At 42.9% G+C, this 26,279-nt stretch overlaps 1 protein-coding gene across 1 annotated transcript in view; it reads left to right on the plus strand.

Moving 5' to 3' along the window:
• The first annotated feature begins 14,208 nt into the window (after positions 1-14,208).
• The window catches only part of HEPHL1 (hephaestin like 1), a 32,012-nt gene continuing 19,941 nt past the window's right edge, over positions 14,209-26,279 (plus strand). The window contains exons 1-4 of the mRNA XM_042779027.1: positions 14,209-14,378; positions 22,707-22,951; positions 23,720-23,932; positions 25,719-25,898. Coding sequence (XP_042634961.1) covers positions 14,209-14,378; positions 22,707-22,951; positions 23,720-23,932; positions 25,719-25,898 — 808 coding nt within the window. The remainder of the gene's footprint in view (positions 14,379-22,706; positions 22,952-23,719; positions 23,933-25,718; positions 25,899-26,279) is intronic.

The raw sequence follows: 26,279 nt of genomic DNA on the forward strand, positions 1-26,279 counted from the left end.
TGGCTGTCCGAGCGAGGCACAGCGAGGTTTTTGGGTGACGGCCTCTATTAAACAAATAGCTGTTTCTCTGAGAATGAGGAAATACCCCAAGTTATCCCTGGTTGGCCAGCGCCAGGCTGGCGTGTCAGCCGCGGTTATTGATTATTTTAAGGCAGTGTTCCAATGGTCAATGCCTCAGCCCCCGGGACACGTGGATCGCAGCAGCGGAGACCTTTTTACAGCTGTTACCATTTCAACTGTGTGTGTGGAGTAAGGCGGGAGATGGCAGGGGAACAATGAGTACCTGGCAGAAAATGTGTTTGGAGAGCGAGGTGGTGGCACAGCAGAGCCTGGCCATTGGTGTGGCGTCATCTTCTGCACACCAGGCTGTGGCTGTTAAAATTCAGTACATGTTCCAAAGCATGCTCTTGGGAGAGTCAGGTGAGGAGAATCCAGATGGGAAGGGAAGGAGACTCACAGTAGGACAGGATCAAAAAGAGAAAGAAGGACTGACAGGCTGGGGAGAAAAGAGAGGTGTGACAAAGGGAAGGAGCAAGGAAACAAAAAACCCCACACTATTCCAAGGAGGAAAGAGTAGGAATATGGAAGGGAAACTGAAAATTTGCTTTGGCAGTGGAGAAAATAAAGGTAGAAGAGCCACTAGGGATGGGCCAAGAAATGTAAAACACAATAAAGAGTATTAAGACATTAAATTGAACTGGGAGAAGACTCACACTGAGGAGAAAGGGAGTTTCTTTTGTAGAAAATATGATGAGAACAGTAACAGTTAAAATATGTCCAAACTTTAAAACATAGAAATACATATGTTATTTAGTAGGTCAGACTTGGCCCCAGTTGTGCTGGGAATGTACCCAGATCCCTCCCTTCAATGAAAACATCTCTTCTCTGACAAGCATCTGCATCCTCACCTCTCACCTTCATCCTCTAAACTTTCTAGGAAAGATTGGTTGTGAAGGGTGGAATTCATCTCATGTGGCTTTGGGCATAGGTGTCAACCTAGCTGTCTTATTTCTTGTGAGAGAATTTTCTCGTAAGGAAAAGAACCACAAGATCTGTTTTAGGAATTACTGTAGGGATACAATAAATCATTAATGGTAAAAGAATCTCACCACTTGTTCAGAGCTAGATATCAGAATCTATTGTCAGAAGAACTGCATCCATGAGGACTACCAGCATGGCAGAGTGACTGCAAAAGCACCAGGAATTCCCTGGTTGCATATTTAATATAAATAATAATATCAAATAATTGCTGATTCACAGTCAGAGAAAACCTTTAGTGATCTCAGAGGGATCTCAGGCTAAAAACCTTAATTAAAATGAAGATGATAACGAGAAGGAAAACTGAACTAACTCACTGAATCCAATGCCCCAACTGACATGAGCAGCAACAGCCTTTAACCATGTCTTTTGTGGTAGTGCTTCAACCCCAAGGGACAGGAACAAAGTAATTGTATGACACTGACTTGTCATACAATCTTCAGGCAGGACAAAGGCACCAGGTCTGGCGACATTTACATCAGTTAAAGCATTAACTTTAGAACAACTTGAAGACTATCAGCAATTTGCACTGACAGCTGGAACAACTGGAAGGACCAGCCAGCTTATGTAGAGAGTTAAGAAGCAAATGAGGGAACTTCATAATGATACTTAAGATGAACCCTGCCCCTAAATCTCATATCCTGGTTGCTTGGAGTTTTTATAGACTTTAACTCCATAATATCTCTCAGGCTCCACCTTTCCCATTTTCACATGCCCAACAACCCAAGCTGGGCTCAGCATCCTTCGTTTTGATTCCACTTTCTCTGGTTTTGCCTGGCTCATACTCCTCCAGGATAATGTGCAAACCTCACCTGTGTAGTTTCTCACCTATACTGTGTCCCTAGCATCAAACATTCTTTTACTGAACTTTTTCATTTTCTTCTCTGCACTTTCCAAAGTTTGTCTATTGACAATGTAGATTTTAAACTATTTGGGGAAAGTTCAGTATTTTCATCTACATTTGTATAAACACTTATGTGCTCAGAGGCTTAACCAAAGACTAGTGCTTCTAGTCACTACAGAAAAAATAAAATACTAGTAAGCTGTATTGAACTCTATTCTCTCACTGGTTCAAGAATATCTTTAGATGTGCTCATTATTTAGTAGGATCTACATTCAATCTTTGATGAGTTCTGTGCTAAGTACTGCTTATTGCGAGGCACAGGAAGAATGCCAAAAAGAAGAACGTAATAAAAATCTGTATTAACACCTGGTATCCTGACTTCTACCTGGTTTTCTAAAGTGACAGACTCACCCAAAAGAAATGAAAGCAAGCAACCTCTAAAACACTTAAAAACACTGAGCTTTGTCTGTGAAGTGTTTGGTGGCTAAGCTGAGTGTATACGATTGTGTACATCTATTTTCCCCCCCGCAATATTGACTTTTAAGGCAATGAAAACATTTTGTGTTCCACTGATCAATGCCTCCTGATTATATTGACTTACTGTACACCAGCTCTGATCCTCCTTTTAATTCTACCCTTTTAGCACAAACTCATGATTAATTTTCCAGTTACAATAGTACACGGGAACTGAGAGAGGAAATGCAAATATATAGGAATGAAAACAGGTCCAGCCCCACAATTTCCCTGAGTGGTGCAATGTGAGACACTGAAGAATTACAGCCCCGTGCAGGTTTTTGAAGGGCATATCTGACTGCCCACTTATCCTATTAATTGATCTGCCCCATTTGGAGCGTGGCTCCTGCGCACTAAGGAAAAATGGCCTTTTTGCTGTTGATACCATGTGGAAAAAGGAGCAAGGCAGGTCTGTTCCCATCTATTCTTGTACAAGACTTAAGTGTTTGCTCTGAAGTCACAACTTTTTTCTGAGTACACAGTGACACTCCACTCAATTTAATTTATTCCATTTTGACATAAGTTATTTCTTGCTGCTGTTAATGTTCCCTTCAACTGAGGGAAAGGGAGGTTGATTTTCTGGAGATCAGCTGCTATTAGGAAATTTAACTGCTGTTAGGAAGCTTTTTCCGAGATGAGCTGGCTTGGGCATTGCAGGTAACCTGGCCTGGAGCAGCAGCTGCCCCTGCTTCTCTTGCAGCAGGTGCCCACCTGAACCTGCCTGCCTATATCCAGGACCATGCAGATGCTCTGTTAAGGTAGAAACAGGAAGATGTAAATGGCACTACCAGTGTTATTCAGGTTTTTCTATATCTGGAATATCCAAGACGTGCATGACCTAGGCCACAAAGAGCTGATTGCACAGCAAAGGTGTTGAGGAAGCTGAGAAACAGCTCAGGACAAAAAGGCTCATGACTTGAATCAGATCAGAGACAGCCAGAAAACAGCTACTTTCAATGGCTGAGTGGGGCAAATTAAGGTTTTTATATTAGGGACACCTATGAGTCTAAAGAGGTGGAATGGAAGTTGTTCTGGAGAAATTTTTAAATAGGCTCTCTGCACTCTTTGGGAATGTATTCACTGCATTGCACCATCATCCACTGGAGGTCCCAATACACAGCGTATCCTGGACATGCACCTCGCAGCAACAACAGTCATGTGGGTGGACCTTTCCTTCTCTTCTGTTTTACCCATTTTTCACTTCCCCCTTCTTTCTTTACTCTTGTCTCTCCTTTTACGCATAATCCCCTTTCCTACATACTTAGGCTCTCTCTGCTCCCTGAGATGCCATCCTGCTAAGCACACATTTCCCCCTGCGATGGAAGCACAGCATGTCATTGCCCTGGGGACACTTGCACCTCTACTGAGAGACAGTGGGAATAAACCCCGTCATTATCAGCTACTCTGTGACCCCAGGGCACCTCAGGGTGGCACAGAAGCACCTTCTGGGGTGAGGAGAATGGTCCTGAGACAACACCCAGTGAGCTCTGCCCATCCGACAAAGCATTATACATTGCTTGCTTGTGTGCGTGTTTGTTCATCTGATTTATAACAAAGCTTGTTTCATTTAATTACCTGAGTGGTTTGCCCAGGGACAGCACTGTACCAACCCCAATGTTTTCTAAAAGAGCAATGAACTGTGACCTGTGGCCAAGGGTTGTTTGTACTCCCAACACAGAACAATGCTGTCACTATCCAATATTAAAATAATTAGAGGTTTGTGCTTTCATTTTGTTGGTTTCATGCAACACTTCTTTCTGATTTTGACTGAAAGGCATTTCTCATCCATATGTTTTGACACTGGGGTTTGCCCAAGAATGTGCTTAGGGAGAGAGTGAATTAGGACCTAAAAGTAATACTGACTGGAAAATACCCCTCTTTACCTGAGCAAATAGGAGAAATCTTACTGGTGACCCTTCTCCTCCCTTCTTCTCTTCCCTGAACTGCCCCAGGTTTCTTAGGAAGTCTTCAGCAATAAAGAATAAATATTAGGAATATGCTGAAGAAATTTCTGATTTGTCAAAAAATGCTTACTGGGGTTTTTGTAGATGTTTGACACTGTCAGGAGGGAAGGTTTCTGTAGTCCAGAGTGCTGGTTTTGGTCAGACTGAGAGATGTAGCTGACCCAGGTAACCTGAAAGAGATTACAAATTTCCATGCAAGGCTGATGCACCTGGGGCAGTGACTCCCACCAGAATGAAAGAGGAGGTCAGAAGTGACCATTAAGTGTTTTGTTATTGCAAAAGGCACTGTCCTCTCGTTCACCATCTCCATTTGGTTTTGTGCCAAAAGGAAAAAAAGGAAAATCAATGCTAGCTCTGTGTGCGTAGTTGTGATGTTTTGAACATGCAGGTTTATAGCCAGAATTATTGCTTGCTAGTAGAAGTACTTACTACCTACTTTGCCTGTTTCAGAGAAATTAATATATGTGGAAAATTGGATAAGTCTTTGGAAATACAGCTAATTTCCAGATCCTGAGGTTTGCTTCTTTCCAGCTGGTGTTGGCTGGTTGGAGAAACTTGCTGACTCCAAAGCTGTTGGTTGTTTGCATCCCTTGTGGGACAAGGTAGTATTTAAAATCTCCACATACGTAGCAGAAAGGCCTGAGGCAATTAAGTCAGTATTTCCCAAACTGGGAAGCGCTTTTGGGCATTTCTTAGCACTGCATGGGTTTCTGAAAGAGATTCTCTGCTTCCACAGACAAACACATCCCAGATTTCCCCAGAAATCAAGCAATCTTAATCTTCAAATTATTTATTCTTTACTGTTTCTATGTCCACTGAAAGTCAGATTCAAGGTTTTTTTGAGGGTGGTGGGATGTTGAGGAAAGTGGGGTGCAGGCATTTTATTCATGTGTAAAATTAGGCAGACCAGATTAAAGGTCCTTTCTGAAAAGGGGTGAACTGTGTGTCTCGATCCTTGGAGATACATAATCTCCAGTCCTGGAAATATTCAAAAGCCTGCATGGTCTAGGGTAGCCAGCTCCAGGTAGCCCTGCCTAGGCCTGCATGAAGAAGACGTCCAAAAACTAAACTTAAAAAAATGAACAAAGCATCTGGAGTATGCTCTTGTCATTCCTTGGTGGTGTAATCCATTTTTTATATTAGGTGTGGCCTGAACTGAGCTAAGGACAAGACCTGCATTAACTCTGCAATGATGGCAAGACTCCAGAAGCTGGGAGAAAAGCAAGAACACCAGGAAGTGATAAGAGGGAAGATACTGGGTGGAGACAGGATCATAAAAGAGCTAGGTGAAAGATGAAGCCACACACATTACCAAAATAAAAGCCTGGAGGGGCTCTTCCAGGGGGCACATCCCCTGTGCTGTGCTGGGGCTTCGTGCCTGTGTGGTTCCCCTGCAATGGCACAGAGGGACAATGACCCACGATGTTGATGGCCATTAGAGGGAGCTTGGAGGAGCCCAAGGATGAAATACATCCCTGGAAAGCAGAAGTAGTGTATGGAAGACAGCTGGTTCAGCATTTTAAACCTATTTTAATATCCTTGAGATGATTAATGAGATAAGGAGGCATTCCCCTATGATCTCCAAGAAATACAGCTGCCTCTTCCTTGGAAGAATTGCTTTCTGAAAGAGGCTGGGAATCTTTTTAGAATAGTTCAACAGTTAAATTAAAACATGTGTCTGATGATGTCTTCCATCAGGCATCCTCATCCCACGATAAATTAAAATTTTTAAAAATTCAGCTGATGTTGTCCCAAGCATGTTCACTAGCTGTTATTAAGTGGACTGCATGCTTTTACTTGGGAAAAAGCAAACAAGAATATAATTTGGATTCATACAGCAGTCAGAGGAAGGTTCAGCAATTGCTGGATTCACCCAGGACATTGCAGGTCCAGCTACAGCCTCATTCCACTGATGGGTTGAAACAGACCCTGAAGGAGCGAGGGATGCAGGTGCCTGCCCCCTGGGCTAGCCTGGTACTCCCTGACCCAGGATCTGCCTGCATCTGAAGGAAAGGTGTGATGGCTCAGACTGGCACATCTCATCCCAGAGCATCCCACTCCAGCTGCGCCACTGGCCTTGGTCATGTTCCCCACTCCCTCCACTGAGCCAGCGCCAGCCCTTTCACAGTCTTGTGTGAGAGCTCTCAGCATCTGTCCCGGACCCACCTGGGTTTTTCACTTCTGTACCTGTCTGCCTGTCTAGTCAGGCATTAGATAAAGGAACAAATTACCGTGGAGCACTTATCCGCTGCATGTGAGCTCCTTCTAACACCCAGCCCCCTGGCACTTTGGGGAGAATGAAAACGCGTTTTGAGATTCACTGGGTACATGGCAGGGAAGAGGGATGAGCTGTCACCAAGCCCATGCTCACTTCCTTCCTGCTGAGCACCTGATTGACAGCAACCTGTTACCACCAGGAATTTGTCCTACCTATCCAAATATTTCAAATTGTTCGTGGATAGTTTTGACTTCTTCTTTATTAATGAAATGCTCTCAGTACTCATGTCTGCAAAGAAAAACTTCAAAGCTTGATTTGCTCAAAAATGAGAGGGCAATTTAAGGCAAGTTGCATTTACTACCTTTTGTAAAAGACTTTTCCTTTTTTGAGATGCTGACTTGAGATTTTTTAATACCTCAGAACAGTAACATTGTGCTTTTTTTGGCTAAGAGGGCACTTGTAAAAAGCAGCAGTTGCACAACCCAGCCCCTGTGCGGTAAGTCACTACATGCGCTGCTTTTTGTCTGGCTTTGTGCTCCCTTCCCCGCTCTTTGTCTGGCTGATCTGGCTGGTGAGATTAGGAGCACTGCAGGGCAGGGAGGATCCCCGTCTGTGTATTTGCGCTGTGTCTTGACACTTGTAAAGGAAGCGAGTAATCATCACTCTTGCTGCTTTCATGTCTCCTTGCACAATAGAAATAATTAATAGTAATAGCAGTGCTTTGCCTATCTGCGGCCCCTTTCATCTGAAGACCTGAAAGTGCTTGACAAGCATTAACTAAATTAGCTTCCAAATACCTGGAGAGGGAGTCAGATGTAATCATCCCCTCTTTTAGATGAGCACACAGGAGGAGAAGCTAAGCTAACTGAGTGCTTACAGTTAGTCAGCTGAAACCAAGTTTCCTCCATTGGGGGAGCTTGCTCAGCACTTAGGAGGCTCAGGCTGCTTTCTGAGGTGTCCAAAGGTGGGGTTTGATGTCCACTTTCTACTTCCAAAACATACATGCTGTGGAGCTGTGTGATCTGCCCTGCAGGAGCTGGACGATGCATGTCCTTTGTGAAGTTTGCCGTTTGAACTACTAACCTGGGAAGGAAGGAAGTTCTGCTGACACCCTGATGGCAAAGCCAGAGTGGCTCTGAGATAGTCCTGATTTCAGAAATGTAAGTGGCCCCTGGCACAGAAATCCTTCAGCTTGGATGCAGGGTTGGTGCAGCCAGGTTTGCCTTGTGCTACCTTTTGCTTCATAATACTTTTGGAAAGGAATCTGTACCAGAACTGGCAAATTTGAGCAGCCTTATACAAATAGTGCGGGCTTACCAGGCCCTTGCAAAGGAATATGCTGAGAGTCCTGACCCAAATCTGGAGTCTTAAATAGATCTCTGTTAAAGCAAGGGTGCTCTGCAACTGCCAGGACTGTACTCAGCAGGAGAAAGGAAGAAATTCTCAGTATCAACTATGTAAGATCTGGTACTGACATGAAATTATAAAACAAAGGCAGATGAAGTTTTGAAAGACCACAGCAAGCTCTTCAAAGTGGTAACTGGGCTGGTGGACAAGAGAGGGTTTTTCCATAGACTATGGAATTTCTAATGCTGCAGAAATTATTTTCCTTTTTAATATCAGACCTGAAAGGCTTCCATTCCAGGAATGGTGCTCTGGCTGTAAGATAGGCTCCTTCAAATAGGAAGTAGAGTCACTGAAGAACAGTAGGGCTGCTCCTTATTGCAAAACTTTGTAGACTCAGATGAAAGACTCTAATATTGTTGGCAGCATGTCCCATGAATCACATGATTTCATTGTGGGCCATCATCCAGGTTTCCACAAGGTTGTGACATTTTCCACATTTTCTCCTTTCCAGCCAAGAAACTGGCCAGAAGAAATTGTCTGGACATCGGGTAACTCCTGTCAGCTCCTCCATTTCACATTACACCCTCCCATTTAATCAACAGACCCTAAGCAAAGTGTTGCAATCCTGCTGGGAGTGTGCAGCTTAATATCACTCTTGTGGATGGGCTCCCTGGCAGAAATGAGTTTGTAACAGTTTGGAAGCCACTTGTGGAGATGCAATCACATCAATTCTTTCTTCTCTGCTCACAGTGCTTGATACCTTCCTTTCTGCTGCCTGCTTTAAATAGTCCTGGTTAGGTTTCCAGTGCTGGGGTTTATAACCACAACTCCCCTATTTACCCAGAGACAAAATGAGGCAATGATCTCATAGGAGGAAAACAAAAGGGTCACATTTCCTCTAGAGTAAGTAGGTCAGTGCCACAAGACGCGATGGAAGAGGATCCCATGATGCCCACAGGGTGACTAGAGGAGGCTAGAGAGGAGCAGAGCTGCCTGGGGGAGAACTCAGGTCTGGAAGAGGATCCCATGATGCCCACAGGGTGACTAGAGGAGGCTGGACAGCAGCAGAGCTGCCTGGGGGAGACAGGTGGACTCTGCACAGGCCCTCCTGCTGTCAGGTAGCAAAGGTGTGTGAGAGAGTTTCACCATGCAACCAATCACAGCATCACTTCCACTAACACTGGAAGTCCCAAGACCCTGATCTCCACCTGCCCCGTGCTCAGAGGGAAGCCTGTGGGCCAGGAGAGCTGTTGCCTTGCTCCCAGCTCTGGACAGGGAGTCAAAAAACCAGGCAGCCTTGCTTTGTGAGCATCTGGACATTGCGTACCCTTCCTCCTTCCTCGTTTGTATAATAGGGTTAATGAACACGTTCTGTCCCACAGTGCTGACGTAATGTTAAGCTCTTTCATGTTTGTTAAGTGCTACAATAGGCAGCACCATAGAAACTCATAAATAATGTACCTTGAAGTTCTGTCGAGGTATTAACCTTGTTTGAACACTGCAGATTTACATGAGTTACCACACACAAGCAGCTTCTCTTAACCGGGATCAAAACTTACTTTTTTTAGGTTTGTTTCAATGGCTTTTAAGGATGAACAATTTTTACTTGCCCAGCCTTTTTGGCAATTTATTGTAATCTCTTCAAGCTTGCTGTTCCTTTCAGTACATAGTTAAATGCTTTTCCTCTCATCATTGCATTCCTTTACATTCTTGAAACTGAAATATCTTTAGGGTTTTTTTTACAAATGTATAATTGGTTTCTCTGAAATCTTGATTAATCTATGTTATTGTACTTTGTTGGTGGTTGCGAGAGATACTGGGTTTGGCTCAAAATCTTGACAGAAAGGAAAGGATCTGTGTGCTGCTTCTGATACAACAGAGGCCCTTTTTTCCATTTCACACCCTGCCACAAGACTTGTCCACTGGTAATGAACCAAAGCAGCTGTTCTGCAGGAAACTGTCTGCACAGAGACATTCTGCACAATGATGTGCTGACAGCCACTGCGGTAAATGCCCAGTTGTGACCCTGAGCTGGGTGCATGGACTGAGCCCAAATGGCTGGAAGGCAATGCCAGGGAGCCATGTGGGCTCTGACATGGGAATCTGGAGGGATGGTTCCAGTTTCCATCCTGCCTAAAAGACTTCTGGGCAGATGTGAGTCAGGCTCACCGTGTCACATGTTGTATGGGATATAGCTGCATTTCTAATATCTTCTCTGATTGTAGATCCTTGTTATTCTTGGAGTTCCAGCAGCTTCTATGTCCTTCTGTCTCCAACAGTTTCAGTACTCAGACTTGGAATGCTCCAGGGAAATGACAAGGAAGCCTTTCTCACCAAAGTCTTATCCAGAACTCCAAACAGAAATTCTGAATGCCTTTTAAGATTTCCCATCTACCGGTGTGAACTCAAAAGATTCAAGTAATTCACATGCACCTTGTGTGATTACCCAAGATAACATGAGGTTTATATTGAGATTTATATTCAGTTCACTATTGCTGCAACTCAGAAAATTATTACAAAGTGCAATCGAAACTATTTTTAAGAGATGTACAAAGAGGCTTTTTTATTTAATGTGTGTTTGTGTCTGGAGAACATGGGACAACTGATGAACAGGAGGATGCAAAACTTAGGAAGGTTCAGTTCCCAGATATTTCACAGACACTCTTTGTCACCTTGGGATGGTCACTACAGGCACAGTCCCAGGGCTGGCGGCAATACTAGCTGAGGGTAATCTTATGCTGGAAACAGAGATTAATTCCCCAGCCTGGACTGCAATGGAGACACAAACTAACATAGCAGAGGCACCAGGAAGGATCAGCTATGAATGGGAACTACTATTATCAAGAAGAAGCAGAGGAAACAGAGTAGAAAATCACGGAGTAGACAATCTGCATGAACATCAGCTCATCATCTGTTCAGTGGAGAATCAAAGCTGGGCTGAATAAAGTGCTTGTCTATGATCTAATTTCAAGGAACTGACAAAGATCAGCACGTCCATCATCTCTCCTCATTGATCTTACAGCCATCACAACTTAAGTATTTTAATTTAATCATTAACATTAGTTGGCGCAAGTCTGGGCTTTAGGGCAGTAACTTAAGCTAATTCTTGCAGTAGTTCCTGATTTCCTTGAAAAGAAGGCTCTATTGGTGATGTTTCGCGGCTCATTCTCAACCTGGTATTCAAGATGTTCACCCTTCAGTTTTATGAACATTGCTTCTCATTGCAAAACTTTGAAACCCAGCCATGTTTTAATTTTAGCCTTCAGAAGGACAGAAAATTTCAGAGTAACCAACAGCCAACCCCTTTGCTGAAAGGATCCTGGACAAAGTGACAAATTTAATCCCATGACCTCACTGCTGGAAGGGAGCTTCCCAGAAATTTTCCTGATGGGAAGGCAAAACAGCTGTTCTTTCATCTTTTTCTGAGTCACGCCCACAGCACCTTCCCGGAATGCAAATGTGCCTGGGTTTAATGATGTGACAAGGTAATTAAGTGTTAATGTGTGGATGCAAAGGATATACAAGTTGCCAGATCTACTAAGTGCTGAAGCCAAGCTAAGGCGTTTACCAGACTTACAACACATTGCTGATATGGGGTGCTAATGTCTACACATTATTCCTGTTAGGCAAGTAAATTTTACAGTAATAGACAAATAAATTAACTTCATATTTGAATTTTAAAGAGTTATCCTAACAAGAAAGCAGCCAGGACCCAATCCTAGGCGCATGAGAAGCAATAGAAAATCTAGGACATAGCACTATTATTATTTAAATGACTATAGTGCCAGCTCAGAATTGGACACTCCCCCTTCCTATTCCCTATTAGCTTGATGCATTTATGTTATATTAGTCCACATATACAGAGATTTAAACATAACAGAATTCTTGAGTTACAGAAAAGCACACAGACAGGAAGTCATAACAGCACTGTCTAGATTAAATTGGCCCTGTACCCAGACCTTAAATATCTCTACGGCATGGAAATGGCTGATTTAAGCAATTGAACTCCGCACAATCACATTCAAAGTGCACAGTGCCCTATAAATAAACATATTTCCTACTCGAATGCAAATGCTTGCTACATTATGACAATGAATATTTGCATACCAGGCAGGAGTTCTTGTAAATGCAGGTGCTTGAGTGACAGGTGATGCAGTTTGGAACTCCCCTGGGCTCAGGAGAGCTCCTCTGGGCAATGGAAGTATTCCTAAGCCCTTTGAAAAGATGACAGTGGGATCCTGTAAACGTCCTGGTGTCGCCTTGGCCTTTTCTCAGGTTTGTAGCCCAGCAGCTGGCCAGTCTGTCCCTCCCCAGGGGCATGTTCCATGGCTGTGCCACGGGCTGGCAAAGCTCTGTCCCACTGTCATTGTGTTCTCTTTTGCTTTCTAATTACGCCTGTTAGAGCCACAATGCTTTTAGTCATCATGGTTTGAGTAACGCAACGAGGTGACACAATAAAGCAGTGGAAAAGGAAGATGGCTTTTAAGTGTTTTGGAAGAGAGGATGCAGATTGACGTGAGAAGACAAGAGGCTGGGCGTGGTTTGCAGCAGAAGCGTGAAGAGATCAGCAAGGTGTCCAAGGATATCAGGAAGACTGTAGGTGCTGCCTCTGAGGATCAGGATCTCTGTACAACACCTGCATTGTCCTGTTGCACAACACCTGTGTTGTCCTCTCCTCTTTCTCGTTCTTCTTCCATTAACTGACATGAGAAAATGAACATCAGCATGTATCAGAGACGATTTGGGGGCCAAGGGACTCCAGCTTTTATAACTTTATCAAGCTGACCATTTGCAGTTTGTCTAACTGTATCCTTAACCCACATATACTGGGCTTTCAGTCCTCGTAGCTAAAGAGATGGAAAGCATAGCCTAAAACCACCAAAAGCTTCTTCAGCACGATACTGTATGTGTCTGTGTGCCTTGTCTCTTAATTTGGATGAGACCTATCAAGGTCCAGGTGTCTGGAGCTGGGCTGCTGTGAACAGCGCCTGATTTTTTGGGTGATTCTCTGTGACTTCAGGGATACTTGCCCACCAGTGAGGAGAGGGGAGCTCAGCACAGCTGACCATAGATGTAGCCATCGCTGCCACGTACCACAGGGTGAACCTCACCCTACTGCCACATAATTCACATCACTGAGCTAAGTCTCAGTGGACAGCATTAAACCTGTCACTCCCAAATCTGTTTCTGAAGCCTCCTGCACCCCTAGTCATGGATAACCATTAGCTTCCACAGGAAGAGGTCAGATGGTTCTGGACCTGTAAGGGGAATTTCACAACTGTTCAAACTTGCAATGAGTCTCAAGAGCTGTATTCCAGAACTGCACCTTTTTTAATACCTGTAGTCACATAAAAATTAGGAACAGAGCAGTATAATTTTGCAAAATGTCTTGTCATCTTGATGATATTTTTTAGGACGTTTCCTTAGTGGTTTAAAATATTCTATCCCATCAAGTACACCTTTACACTGGGCTTTGCCAAGATGGTAACACAGATATCCTCTTAGAAGAGGTTAAGCTATAAAGCGAGGGAGTGCTTTTCTAGAGAGCTACGTGGGCATGTTAATTACCAAGGTTAATAAAAGGGTGATCTTTGTGTGCCTCAATTCTTAGGTGTCCAAATGGAAAGACTTTTATAAGGGCTCTAATTTCCAGGGATGCTTGTAAAAAGGTACCTCATTTTGGGCATTCTAGAACTGAATATGTTTAAATCAATTGCAGTCTTAATAAATAGATCAGAAAATGCTGGGAGGTACTGGCCAATTCTTTTGCTCTCTCTGATAATGCTGGATTAAACCTTAGTGTTATGTCTTTAAAAATAAACAATGAAGGTGACAAGATGCTATTTCTAGAGATCTCAGACATGATAAAGAAGTTAAAATAATTTTTTTTAAAAAAAGGGCTTTTACAGGGATGTCAAAAACACTAACCCCTCCTCTGCCCCAATATGCAATATAACCTAGTCCAGAAAAAGGAGGACTAAAAAGCATCCAAACTTCTAAAAACCAGCAACTGACTCTAGCCTGGACAGGTAAGCAAGTAATTTACTCACTAACCAAAAGATTGGCAAAGGTCCTGCCATGACAGCAACCTTCTCCCTGCCCTGCATAGCCTGGCTCTCTACCTATCCCAGTCCTAACCTGCTGGAAAGGAGGAGCTTTGCTCTGTCCCTTCCTTATTTATAACTTGTTGAGAGCTGGGAGGGAGGGAGGGGTGAGCTCCCTGTGGTGCATCCTGCTGCTGCCTGCCCTGCCAGGTGCCAGCCTCGCCAGTGCCAGCGCCACAAATGCCTCCCGCGCAGTGCGGTGGCCACCTGCGTGCCCTGGGCTTCCTCTGGCTCTGGGCACTGGTGGGAGCAAGGACCAGAACTTACTACCTTGGCATTGTGGAAGAGAACTGGGACTATGCACCGTCTGGGAAAAATCTGATCACGGGGCAAAGCCTCTTAGAGGACAAGTAAGTGACTGGGGGCTTTGATGTACCAACAGCTCCAAAGCAAAATTGGTTAATTTGGTTATTTTGCTGCAAATGTCTTAAGATGGCCTTTTCCTTGTTTTTATTCTGATGATGTTGTCATAGGTGGGAATTCAGCTTCAAGGCAAGAGTAGGCTTTGATTGATTTCTCTTCCATTGTGGTTGATTAAACAAGGTGATAGCATGTATTTGAAGAGGATGTCAATGAGCTGATATTTAGCAAAAAAGCATCAGGTATGGGCTCAAAATCACATGTATTTCATAGAGATACAGGTATCCCTGGGACTTGGGATCAAAAAGCAAACTGCAATTTTGCTATAACCAAGCACACTCTTTGCAGTAAAACACAAAACTGGCATATGATGTAATTTTAAGCATTTTCCCTGATAAAATTCAGGGAACGTGGTAAGATACGAAATTCAGATGTGTATAATACCTACGAATGAGATACAAGCCCTATATCCATGCAACCTATACAACTGTGGGGATTTTCATTTTGGAAATGCATTTAGATAAGAGCTCAGATACACAACAGTGAATGGTCAGACAGAATTCCTGGTGGTCTCTGAAGCTGGGAAGTGTAGGTGAGCACTGTGATGAACTGTGCCCTGGCCAGTGAACACAGGTGTCTGTTCTCATGTCCACAGGGCTGGGGCTGGCTGTGTGTTCCTCCCACAGCAGGAGAGCTGGCCTGGGTGATGGATGGAGATGGCCCTGATCCCTGGTGCCTGTCTAAAGAATGATTTGGGTTGGAAAGGACCTTTAAAGGTCCTTGTTAACCTCCCCTGCCATGTTCAGGGTCTTCTTCAACTAAGTCAGGTTGTTCAGAGGCACGTCCAAGCTGAATTTGAAGTCTTGCACCACCTCTCTGGCCAGTATGTGCTGGTGTTTTACCACCTTCATTGTTAAAAACTTTCTTCTTACATCTGAATTGACTCTCTTTTTGTTTAAAAGCATTGCTTCTTACATCATGGGATTCAAATGTGAGGGAATATTTTTAACATTTCATTGATATTCTTGTCACACTAGAGGTATTTAGGGGAGGTCCTTCCTCAGTGTCTAGGCTTGGGATTGGAGTGGGAGCTGTGAGTAAGTGAGGAGGTCCTGGTCTCTGTACCAGGTTTGGAGGCTCACTGGGAGCTTGATACTGCATCCCAGAAGCTAGAAATGGAAATGTACTTTCTGACTTTTCAGGAAATCCCAAGCAAGTCTGGACATGTCTCTAGTGGTAAGTAATTTCAGAATCACTCCCAGATGAATTTCATAAAAGAAACTATTTTGTCACAAGAAGGAGATGAGAAAGAATTTTGTTTTTCAACACAAATTTATGCATAAGCTTTTAATAGCTAGAGGTCCCAGATGGCATCCAAGTCAATAGGTATTACATTTATAGCTAGAAATAAGGGTAAGAGTTTGTTCCCAGCCCATGAAAACAAGCTTTACTGGCAAAATTGTCCTTAATTTATATTAAGCACCTGAATTTATCACTTTCCTAGTCTTTATAGCAGAGGATAACTTTCTCCTTTCAATAAACTAGATCTCTCACTATAGAGTAGTTCAGCTTTAACTGAAGAGCAGCTACTTAAAAATCCACTTCAGCTGAGAGGTCTTCATTAGAGAGATACCATAGAGAGATTGGAATCTGTTCTGTAAATTGTAACTTTTGAGGCTGTCTGCACTTGGTGCTCCCTGAACATCAAATGGCACGTTTACTTTTAAGTCTGTGACATAAATGCAATTTTTTTTACTGAATGGCAACACAGGGACGGAAGATAACTTATGTCTTCAGTCATCGTGGCAATGTAATAATTACAGAATTCTAATTACAAAAGGTTTACCCACAGAGGATTTCAATCTAGACTACACATTCAAAGCTGGGGAGATGTTTGCCATGAGCTCCCTACGTGCAGAATAATTAAGTGATTTTTGTTATTTTTCTCCATTTTTAAACTCTATTGACTTGAGCCAGGATAAAGTGCTGTATTCTGGAATAATAGTGTATCTGCATGTGGGTTAAATAGTGAACTAGAAACAGCTATTTTGACTATTTCAGCTCTTTAGGATAATCTCTAATTTAAATTTAAAGCAGCATAATAATGGGCTACTTTTCAGCTAATTAATTGTTTCCTACGGATACTATAAAAAAGTAGTTCCATAAGCAAAGTTTAAGGATCAGTTTCCAGGCAAGGATAGGAATGCCTTTTGAGCCAGCTCTGCTCTGCAAGCAGCAACACTTAGGCTCGCTGAGCCAAGCACTTCTCACCTTGTGAAGCATCCTCACAGCCCCCATCTGATGGGACACTATCCCAGTTTTATTGAGAGTGAAGTGAAGATAAAGAGGTTGCAGACAAGCTGATTATCTTTAAAAGAATTGATGCATACACTAAAAGGAATGTTCCCTTGATTCCAGCTAGCCCAGAGAGATAGAATCAAACCCCTTATTCTTCAGTACTTAATGAAAATCCTGAATTAGCAAGTGTGCAGTGGAAAGTGTTACATTACATGGATCAGATAGTGACATTTAAGAGATGATTTTCAAAGTTGCTTGCCAAAGTCAATAATATCTTCCTCAACCTTTAGTAGTAAAAAGGACAAAGGAGGTTCTGGTAGCTGAAGCATGGGGCTAGAAACCTGGTGAGCCAATTCTGGCACGAGACATCACTACGCTGCTCAGTTCCCACTGGTGCTGAGTGAGCTGCCTCTGGAGCCAGGAATCCTAGTGCTGCATCAGAACCTGCCTGGGTGTGAGCTAAAAAGACTGCCTCTCATCAGAGCTGATTAGCCCAAATGAGCCCTGTCTTAGCAGAACTATTCTGCTTGGATGATAATTTTTATTATGTCTTGTCTTACTGCAGTGCTCCAGAGCCAGCCTGCTGCTTGCACAGAGTAAGTATCTTGCTGGACATCAGTACTTTTAAAGCAAAAAGACTAATGAGGCTGTTCGTCTCTGCCCTTTGTCTTGTCTGAGGCCTCAAGCTGTTCTACTAATTCTCATAATTTGGGGTGCTGTGAGTAAAATCAAGACATTTTGGTCTCTGTTCTCCCTTCAGAAATTAAACTTACATTTTCTGGAGTAGACAGGGCTTTGGAAATTGCAGATCCAGATCACAACCACTGAGAATAGGTGAGTTGTGAAGGTGGTCAGCGTCCCTTCCCACCTGACATAAGTGGTGGAAGAGCTGGCATCCTTAAACCATGTTGGACTAGACACACAGGGTGCAAGGTGCTGCCAGTGCTGCTGGACATGCTGCAGATCCCAGCAATATTTTGTGATGGGTATTGCTGCTGCAGGAGGATGAGCTTGGATGTTTTCTGCTTTCTTTAATGGCCAAATGGCCTTTCAAGAGGAAAATATACCTAGGTGTTGTGGTTTAACATCCACCAGTCGTTCTTTCTCCACTGTAGCTCAGCCCTGAGGATTAAAGTGTAGTTGATAATCCCTTGAAATTAACTTGATATTAGTTATGTGACGGACGCTTAAATCTTGCTCTGCTGGTGGTAGATGTTAATAAGTTTTGCCTGATGTAGCAGCTCATCCCATCTCTTTAGGCCATCAATCCTGCATTTATTTGGGCCAAGTCTTGCACCCACCAACACTAACGGGTGTTTTTTGTTACCACAGCATCAAACACAGTTTGTGCAATTTGCCTATGAGGAGATCCCACCCAGAGAAATGACGGTGAAACTGTCGTCACAGATGCTAGACTAATGGTTGAGTCACTGTGAGGCCAAATAACCCAATTGCAACAGCAGAGATGATCATTGTGGGAAGGGTCAACATCAAAAGGGTATTTGAGGTGAAATCCTGACTCTAATGAAGCCTGAGAGGAGCTTTGTTACTGACTTCAGGGGCAAGTTTATTGTAGGAGGGAAGCCATCATACCACACCAGTGACACCTCAGAGCCTCATCTGAGATTTTATGGATTTTATTGACCTCTGTGGCTCACGTGGGTCGGAAAAAGCCTAAAAACATCCTTTGAGGGCTTTGTGTCTCTGTCTTTTGAGGACACTCAGCTTTGTTGTTTGATGCTTTGTGGTCAGGGTGCCATCTAGAAAGGTGAGCTGGCACCACTGGTCCCCCTTCCCTGGCCATCCCTGAAACTCAGACCTTGCACTGGCCTGGGCACAGGAGTCAGGGTTTCTTGGAGGGTTACCTTGAACAGGTTACGTGACACACGGGTTAAAACAGTTGTGCCAGTCTGGAGCCCTGTCCTGGCTTACTTCAGCCACAGGAAAAATCAGAGACTTGGAGGAAATAAAATGGTTATGAACCCAAACTCAGAGTATGTAAAGAGGATGGAGAGTAAGGAAGGTTTCACCATCTACAGATTTTAGGGAATAAACCCATAAAGATCGTTGTTTAAATAGTTAGGAGTGTAAAGTGTATGGGGCTTTAATGGAATAATGACAATAAAAAGAAATTTTGCATTTGTGTGCATTTGCACCCAGGAGTGTACAGTAGCCATTGGGAATGTTAACCACAGGAGAAAATCTGGGACTCTACATCTAGTAGTTATTCTGAGTGCTGTTTTTCTGGCACTCAGTGGTGATTACAGCAGCAAACAAACTCAGGAGGCTTTGAAATTGTATCTGCAAGGATCTGTCTCCAGGCCACTGAAGCACTGAAGAGCTGTTTGCTTGGCCATGCACGAGTGTCTTCCCATTTCTTACTGCTCTCTGTAACACAGTGCTCATGTCAGCACCTCTTGGAAAGCATAATTTCTTGTTAGGTTGTAGCCTTGAGATCAAAGGTAACATGAACACAGTAAAAACTCTGGCAAAACACTTCTTCTGTGTGATAAAAGAAATGGGTGTAGAAATTACACTTCACACATGGATCTTCCTGGAAATGGCAGATTTTCTGCATGTCTAGTCTTGATTTGGAGTAGAATCTACACGGCACTCTTGTTTTACTCTTTCTCTTTGTGGAAGAGTTGCATTGCTTGTTGTTGCAGGGAACTGGATGTCTATAATTATGCTTGCACTTATTTTAAAGAACTAGAATTAATTCCCTGTTAATATTTCCCTGTTACACTCAGGTGCATTTCCAACTTTTCTTGGAGTTTTGTGAGTGCTGAGAGGGGTCAAGCACCAAAATGAAATCAGACACAGAAATGAAGGCAGGATTTGCATGGCTTTCTTAGAAAGAGATTTTTTATGCTGATTTACAAACCTGCTTATCTCTATATGTAACCTCAAGTCTGCAGGAGATGAAGGAAGGAATTTATGAAGTTTGCATGGGTACTGCCCCAGAGGATGGAGTATTCCCCTTTAGAAGAAAGGCTGTCTGAGCATCATGACTTTATGCACATGAAGTGCAGGCTGACAACTGAGTTGGAAGGAAATAGTTAAAATTTAGAGGAGCAGGCCTTCCATCTTCAGAAGATGAGAAAGATGGAAGAGGTTCAGACAGCAGCATCACAAAGCTGCCAGGAAGAAGAAGCAGTTTGAAATGAGCAGGGGAGTATGAACAGGCAGGGAGAAGCTTTGTGTTCTTGTGACAAGTGAGGAATGGCAGATGGGAAACATTCAGTGTGGCTATTTGGTATGCAAAAGGGCTTTGAGCACTGCAATGTGAAGCACAGCAACACCTGCAAAGAGGCACAGAGCTACTTGGTAAGGCTGAGGTGGGCCCCCAAAATCCTCCTGGATGAAATGGGGCAGCCTGGACACCTTGAATGGGACTCACAACAACCAGAGTGCTCTGTTTTCAGGTACTGAGGGCAACTGAAAGGGTGTTCTGAAAACACATCTCTGAACACACCTACAATGTGACTGGCTGCAGCTGATACCCACTGCACCCATTACAACAGCCCTCCTTTCAGAAAGCTGCCACTAAAAGACTTCTTTTCCTAACTTCTAGATGGCTTTAAGTAGGAGGCAAGCACAGATCCAGATACTATAGCAAATACTTTAGGCAATGAGACTTTCTTAGTCCCTAAGCCTAGAGGGTTTTCTCACAGTAATTTCTTGAACTTCGATTTCTTGAATTAACTAACTGGATTTTGTGATCACAATCTAAAGGAGCTAGGCTCATGTGAAGCCTTTAACAAAGTCTGACTAAGACATGGATTTTTCTGGGGTACAATTCTTCAGAGGAGACAGTGTATCCCAGGAGTGTTATGAGAGAGCATGCAATGTTATCTGGACATAATGACACTGTCATCATGGCGAAAGCATGGCACCACTGCACCAAAATATTTAGTGGCTGGTGAAATTGGAAAAAAACCTGATGAAAAATATCTCCTGCAAATATGGAACTTTCTGAAAAAATTGATTGGATATTTTTCTAGAGAAAATTTCTTATAAACCATTCTTTAAAAATCAGTTCATAATTTGAATTAGGGCAGAGCCATGTGAATACATTGCCATGAGGTAAGGAAGCATGTGCATTTACACTGCACTCCCACTGACATTTAAACTGCACTCCTACTGACACCACCTCCCACTCTGTGGTAAACATGGGTAGCAGCTCTTCCCCCAGGCAATAGAAGGCATCTTCTCCTTGGTGAATGTGGTGTGACTTGCCAGGTCTTGCTATGTGCACAGACTACAGACCTGCTAATTCACTGAAAGTCCAGATTTCTTGATAACTCATTCCTTAACCCTGCTTTTGGGGTGTATTTATCCAGCATACATTACTCTGTGAAGAAGCAGAATGAGATGCTTCTGTCCCTTCCCCCCCAATCCTACCCCACTGTTTCTGCCCCAGCAATATCACTGGCAATGTTTTAATTGCTGCCAAAACTTGTGGCTTCTTATAAAGTGCACATTTCAAATGAAAAAGTGTATTTTTGGAGGCTTTTATATCTGGATCACTTCAGGGGTCTGATTTAGACAGTGATCGTGGAGGTGTAATGACCACAGGTGTGGGGTGTTGTGTTTTATGGTGTCATAGAAATCACAGAATCATAGAAAGGTTTGGGTAGAGGTAGATGTGGATGTCTTGGTGAAGAACTTAAATCATGCCTTTCCACTTATGTGACATCCACCACTTAGGTTGCTTGCACTTCACAAAAGAATCTAAACAAAATTGGTTAAGCAAGTGAACTGACCAGTCAAAAACCTCACAATAAATATGAAATCGTTTATCTCTACCAGTGATACTTCAGGAAAGTTTAGTTCAATTTTTTTAATAAGTTTTTAAGAAAGCATGAAAGTTCCAACAATCTTCAGGAGATGGAAAAGCTCATAGTCAGTTACGGTGAAATTGGTCGTACAATCCCCTGCTTGGTGTGTAGCAAAGAGTTTAATTTCTGCCTTCACTGAGTGTTATAATTAGAGATGAAGATTGTAGATCATATTTACCAGCTGTAACATGGAGAGAATTAAAAAATTGATTTTTTATCATGACAGACAGGATGAACATGAGTCATCAGTGTGATGTTATCATTCAAAGGGCAAAACTGATTCCCAGTTATGTAAGAAATATTGACTGGGAGCATCTCTGGCCCTAGCTGGAATATTACTTGCCTATTGTGTGAGTTCTTGTGTTCAGACTTCAACAGAGATAGAGAAATATTTGCTTTCAAAAGAGAGCTTTGCATAAGATTTGTGGCATAAAGGGTGCCAGTGTGCTTGGTTTGTCCAGAAGAAGGGTAGGAGGCAACTTAGTCAATTAATTAAAACTTATGCAAGTGTCTGCATAGAAAAGAAGTTTCTTTGGTATGTGGCTCCTTTGATCTGAGAGAGAACTTGACTGGAACCAGTGGTTGTAGTGTGGAACTGGATGATATTAGACTGCAAATGCAATTTAGGCTTCGAAGGGAGCAGGTATTTAAAAGTTATAATATGCTAACCACTGACCATATGGTGGGTTCTCCATCACTTGAAGTTGCTGTAAACACGGGCTCTGGAATGTGGAAGTTACACATTTCATGCAAAACACATTTAAAGCTACTCTTCCAAGGAGTCGAGCTGGTTGATTAGAATCTCTATTATTGGCTTTTGAAAAATCTTGATTTGGTTTTATTTTCCTTCTGAACAGTCATGCTTTCAGAGGCGAGGTTTCAAACCTTCAAAAGAGGGAGAAACTGTTAAAATTGAGCAGCCTGAGGCTTGAGTGGCTGGTCCTCAATGAAGGCTTGGAGCAACTATGCTGAAGACAGGACCCGCAAGTGGGGTGGTTGTTACTGTACAGAAAGGGTCTTGGTCCCTGCTAGTCCCGTGCTGATGTACTCCTGAGCTTTAATTCCACCAGCCACGAGATGTGTCCCAGGGAACTGTTTGTCTGCACTGCAGGCACCAGTTATTTGATCAGTTCTTAAGACAGGTTTACTGTCTCTCATATTTTCCCTTCCCAACGCTAGGTTTGCAAGCGTGTACGCAACGAGAGGAGCCAACCGGATAGGACGTGTGTACAAAAAGGCCATTTTTAGGCAGTTCACAGATGACACTTACTCTCAGGAGATCCCCAAAGCAGCATGGCTGGGGTTCCTTGGTCCAGTCCTGAAGGCAGAAGAAGAGGATGTTTTCATCATCCATCTGAAAAACTTTGCTTCCCGCCCATATTCTGTGCACCCACATGGGGTCTTCTATGACAAGGACTCTGAAGGTAAAATCTGGCTTGCCTTTTTCTCTCTTTTTCCCTGGAGTAACTAATAGCATGACTGCAAGTCTGTCCAAATATTTATTGTTATTGACATTGACATTAGAGGACTTTAGATCAACCTCTTATAAACTCATCAGTAATTGCAGCTGATGACTAAAACCAGGAACAACCTCATCTCAAACTTTTTGTCATGAACTTTCAACACCTGGGATAAATCCAGTACTAAAACAGGTTAGATGGGTCTTTTTGACTGAATTATTTTTCTGAATCATAAGTCACAAAAACATCTTCCCTCGTTCCTTCTACTTATAGTCTATTTGAATAGATGGTGCTCTTGAAACTAAATGTTTTCCTCTCTTTTGGCCTATAACAGCATGACCTAATTTTCAGAATCCCAGACCTATGCATGTGTATTTTTGTTAGAGGATTGTGTGATGTGCCTACAGCCAGTATTGTCATAAGTTTTCTGTGAAAAAATATACATTGTTAGGTGACAAAATTCTAGATGACTTATAAGAGTGAAGAGATTAGGAAAAAATAGAGCCATTTTTAAAGCTTTATCTACCAATAAAAAATGGATTTAAATCCCATTGTATTTGTGGCGAACTTGTCAGAAATTCTGAGTTTTTTCATAATTTCTCAGTGACTCTGTATTTGTAAGTGCTGTTATAATTTTATAAATACAAGTTAAAATAGAATAAATTATACATTTATTTAACAAAAACATCTAAGGCATGGCTAAAGTCTTCCTTTTTCCTTTTCATGTATTAGGAGCACTTTACCCTGATGGAACTGGTGGTAAAAGCAAAGAGGACGACTTTGTTGTTCCCGGTGGAAATTACACATACACATGGCCAGTAAGGAAAGATTATTCCCCAACTTTGGCAGACTCAAACTGCTTGACTTGGATTTACCATTCTCACATTGACACACCAAGAGATATTGCAACTGGTTTAATTGGGCCTCTGCTGGTGTGTAAAAAAGGTACTGAGCTGGGAACACTGATAGAGCAAGCCCCTCTGCCAAGCTTGGCATCTTAACAGTCATTTTTGCTTACAGGTTTAAACATGATGGTCTAGAGTCTATCCCTACATAGCCCATAAAAAGGGGCAAGGAATAGATGGGCCATTCCAGGAGCATCCCAGGGTAGGTATTGTAGCTCTGGGATAACCCCCTTCCTGCTCCCCTTTGGCTTCATGATAGATTTGCCTCGGCTGGTGGAGGGACTGCAGCATGCTCTGTGACCACCCCGTCGGGGCCGAGACCAAAAATAAGCGTTCCCAAGCTGGGGAAGTTTCAGGATGAACAAAGGACTCATTGCTCAGGAGACCAAATTAGAGCTGGGTGGGTGAATTTCGCATTAGCATTTACACATTTGAAAGCCCAATCTTTGTAATTTTTTTCCACGTAGAGAGTGTGTATTTATTTTTGTTTACAAGTTATATCTTACAACCATATGAGGATGTGCACTGATCAGCCTGTCCTGTGTATTTTATGGCCTGCTAATGTTGTGCTGGAGCCATCATGAACCAGCTCTCTCCTCTTTATCAGCTGGGTCATTGCCATCTCTCCCCCGGGCACAAGTAACTCTGCCACCTCTTTTCAGTTACTCCCGGAGTACAAAATCAGCCCTGATTTCATATACAGTACTTTTAAGTGAAGTAGGTTCCATACATGAAGAAGATAAAGACTTTAATGTGGAAAAGACAGGCCTGATTTCCAGCTTAACACACACAATTAAAATGTCTCAGGCTTACATTCTCCTCGAGAGCCTTTGAAATCCACAGACCTGAATATGCAACACTGAGCTGATAACTATGAGACAACACATGGAGCTAGGAGACAGCATATTCCAAACAATCCTAGCCTGAAAGGCTAGATTATCTGCATGTTTGGCCTTGAATTAAGGAAGGTGGATATCTACATGTTACTACTCTAGTGCTCCAGCCAGTGGTGGTGGACACAGGATTGAGAGCAAGACTCAGAGCTTCCTCTCGTAGAAGGCAGAGGAAGTGAAAGTTTTCATGGGATCAGAGATAGACTGATTGGAATGAAGTCTACACCCACCAGTGGATAGTAACAGACTACTCAGTATCACCAATCCTATAGTCTCAGGTTGCTCCCCAAATAGATACTGAATTGAATTTAGATATTGAATTTAGCTGGAGTAAATTCTGTTAATACTGTCTTCAGCCTTTTAAAATTTAAGTATCTAGTCCTAGATAATGCTCACGGATTCCTTGTCAGTCTGTGGAGAGTGAGCCACATTCAGAGGGCCACTGTGGGGGTATGGTTCAGCATTCACTTCAGTGCAACAGAAATGCAGACTACCACTCATCATTCCTTAATTCCTTGTCAAAACACCAAGAGTCACCGGCTTCTGGATAGATCCAGCTCATGACCTGGCTCACCGTGCAGGAACACAGATGCCAACACTGACTGAGGGACAGGGTTGGGTGCAATGGGCCAAAGAGTGGGGAAATGGGCAACAGATATCAGCAGGTGCTTGTGCTCATGTCAGACCCAAGAGATACTGAAATAGCAGCTTGACTTAGCTCAGCTTTGCCTTCTGGAGGCACTCATCTGTTCACAGTCTGTTGGACGGTGGTCAAAATGCCTTAGGAAGAGCAAAATTAGGTGAAATTCATCCTGCCCTGCTGACTATGGGAAAAGAACTGTATTTCCTTGAATGTGTCAAGGTTATTGTCATTTTTAAATTCAATCCTGTCCCAGGCTTTTTTTATCACTTTCCTTTTCGTTTGCAATTTAGGAACTGCAGATGAGACCACAATAGAAGGGACTGGTGCTGGTAATGCTTTTGCCCTGATGTTTAGCATTGTAGATGAAAACTTCAGCTGGTACCTTGATGAGAATATAAACACCTTCTGCTTAGAACCAGACACAGTTGACAAAGAGGATGAAGGTTTCCAGACGAGCAACCGAATGCATGGTGAGAAAAACTTTTGGGTAAATGGTGACCTATAGCGGTGACCTACAGCAGTGACCAGGCTCTTTTCAATTCAGAAGGACTTTCCATCCCCTGTGATGTCTCTCCTTTATCTGTGTCAGCAAGGAATGGGTCAGAATGCTGAAGTACTGTGTTGATAAAAAACTTCTCCCTAAAAACAGCAGGACACTTGCAGAAAGGAGATTTGGCTTTCATGCCCAGCTCTGACATTTGCTTAGCATTTTATCTTAGGCAACAGATTTAAGCCTATTTTTTTCCTGTCCAGCTGTGGAAAGAGCAAAGAAAGCTGCAGAGCAATTTGAGATGTGTGTTTGAAAGAATTCTCAAGAGGCCTGTGGATGGTGGGCTGGCTGGTATAACCAA

The sequence above is a fragment of the Catharus ustulatus genome, chromosome 2 (genome assembly GCF_009819885.2).
Source record: "Catharus ustulatus isolate bCatUst1 chromosome 2, bCatUst1.pri.v2, whole genome shotgun sequence".
NCBI lineage: Eukaryota > Metazoa > Chordata > Aves > Passeriformes > Turdidae > Catharus > Catharus ustulatus.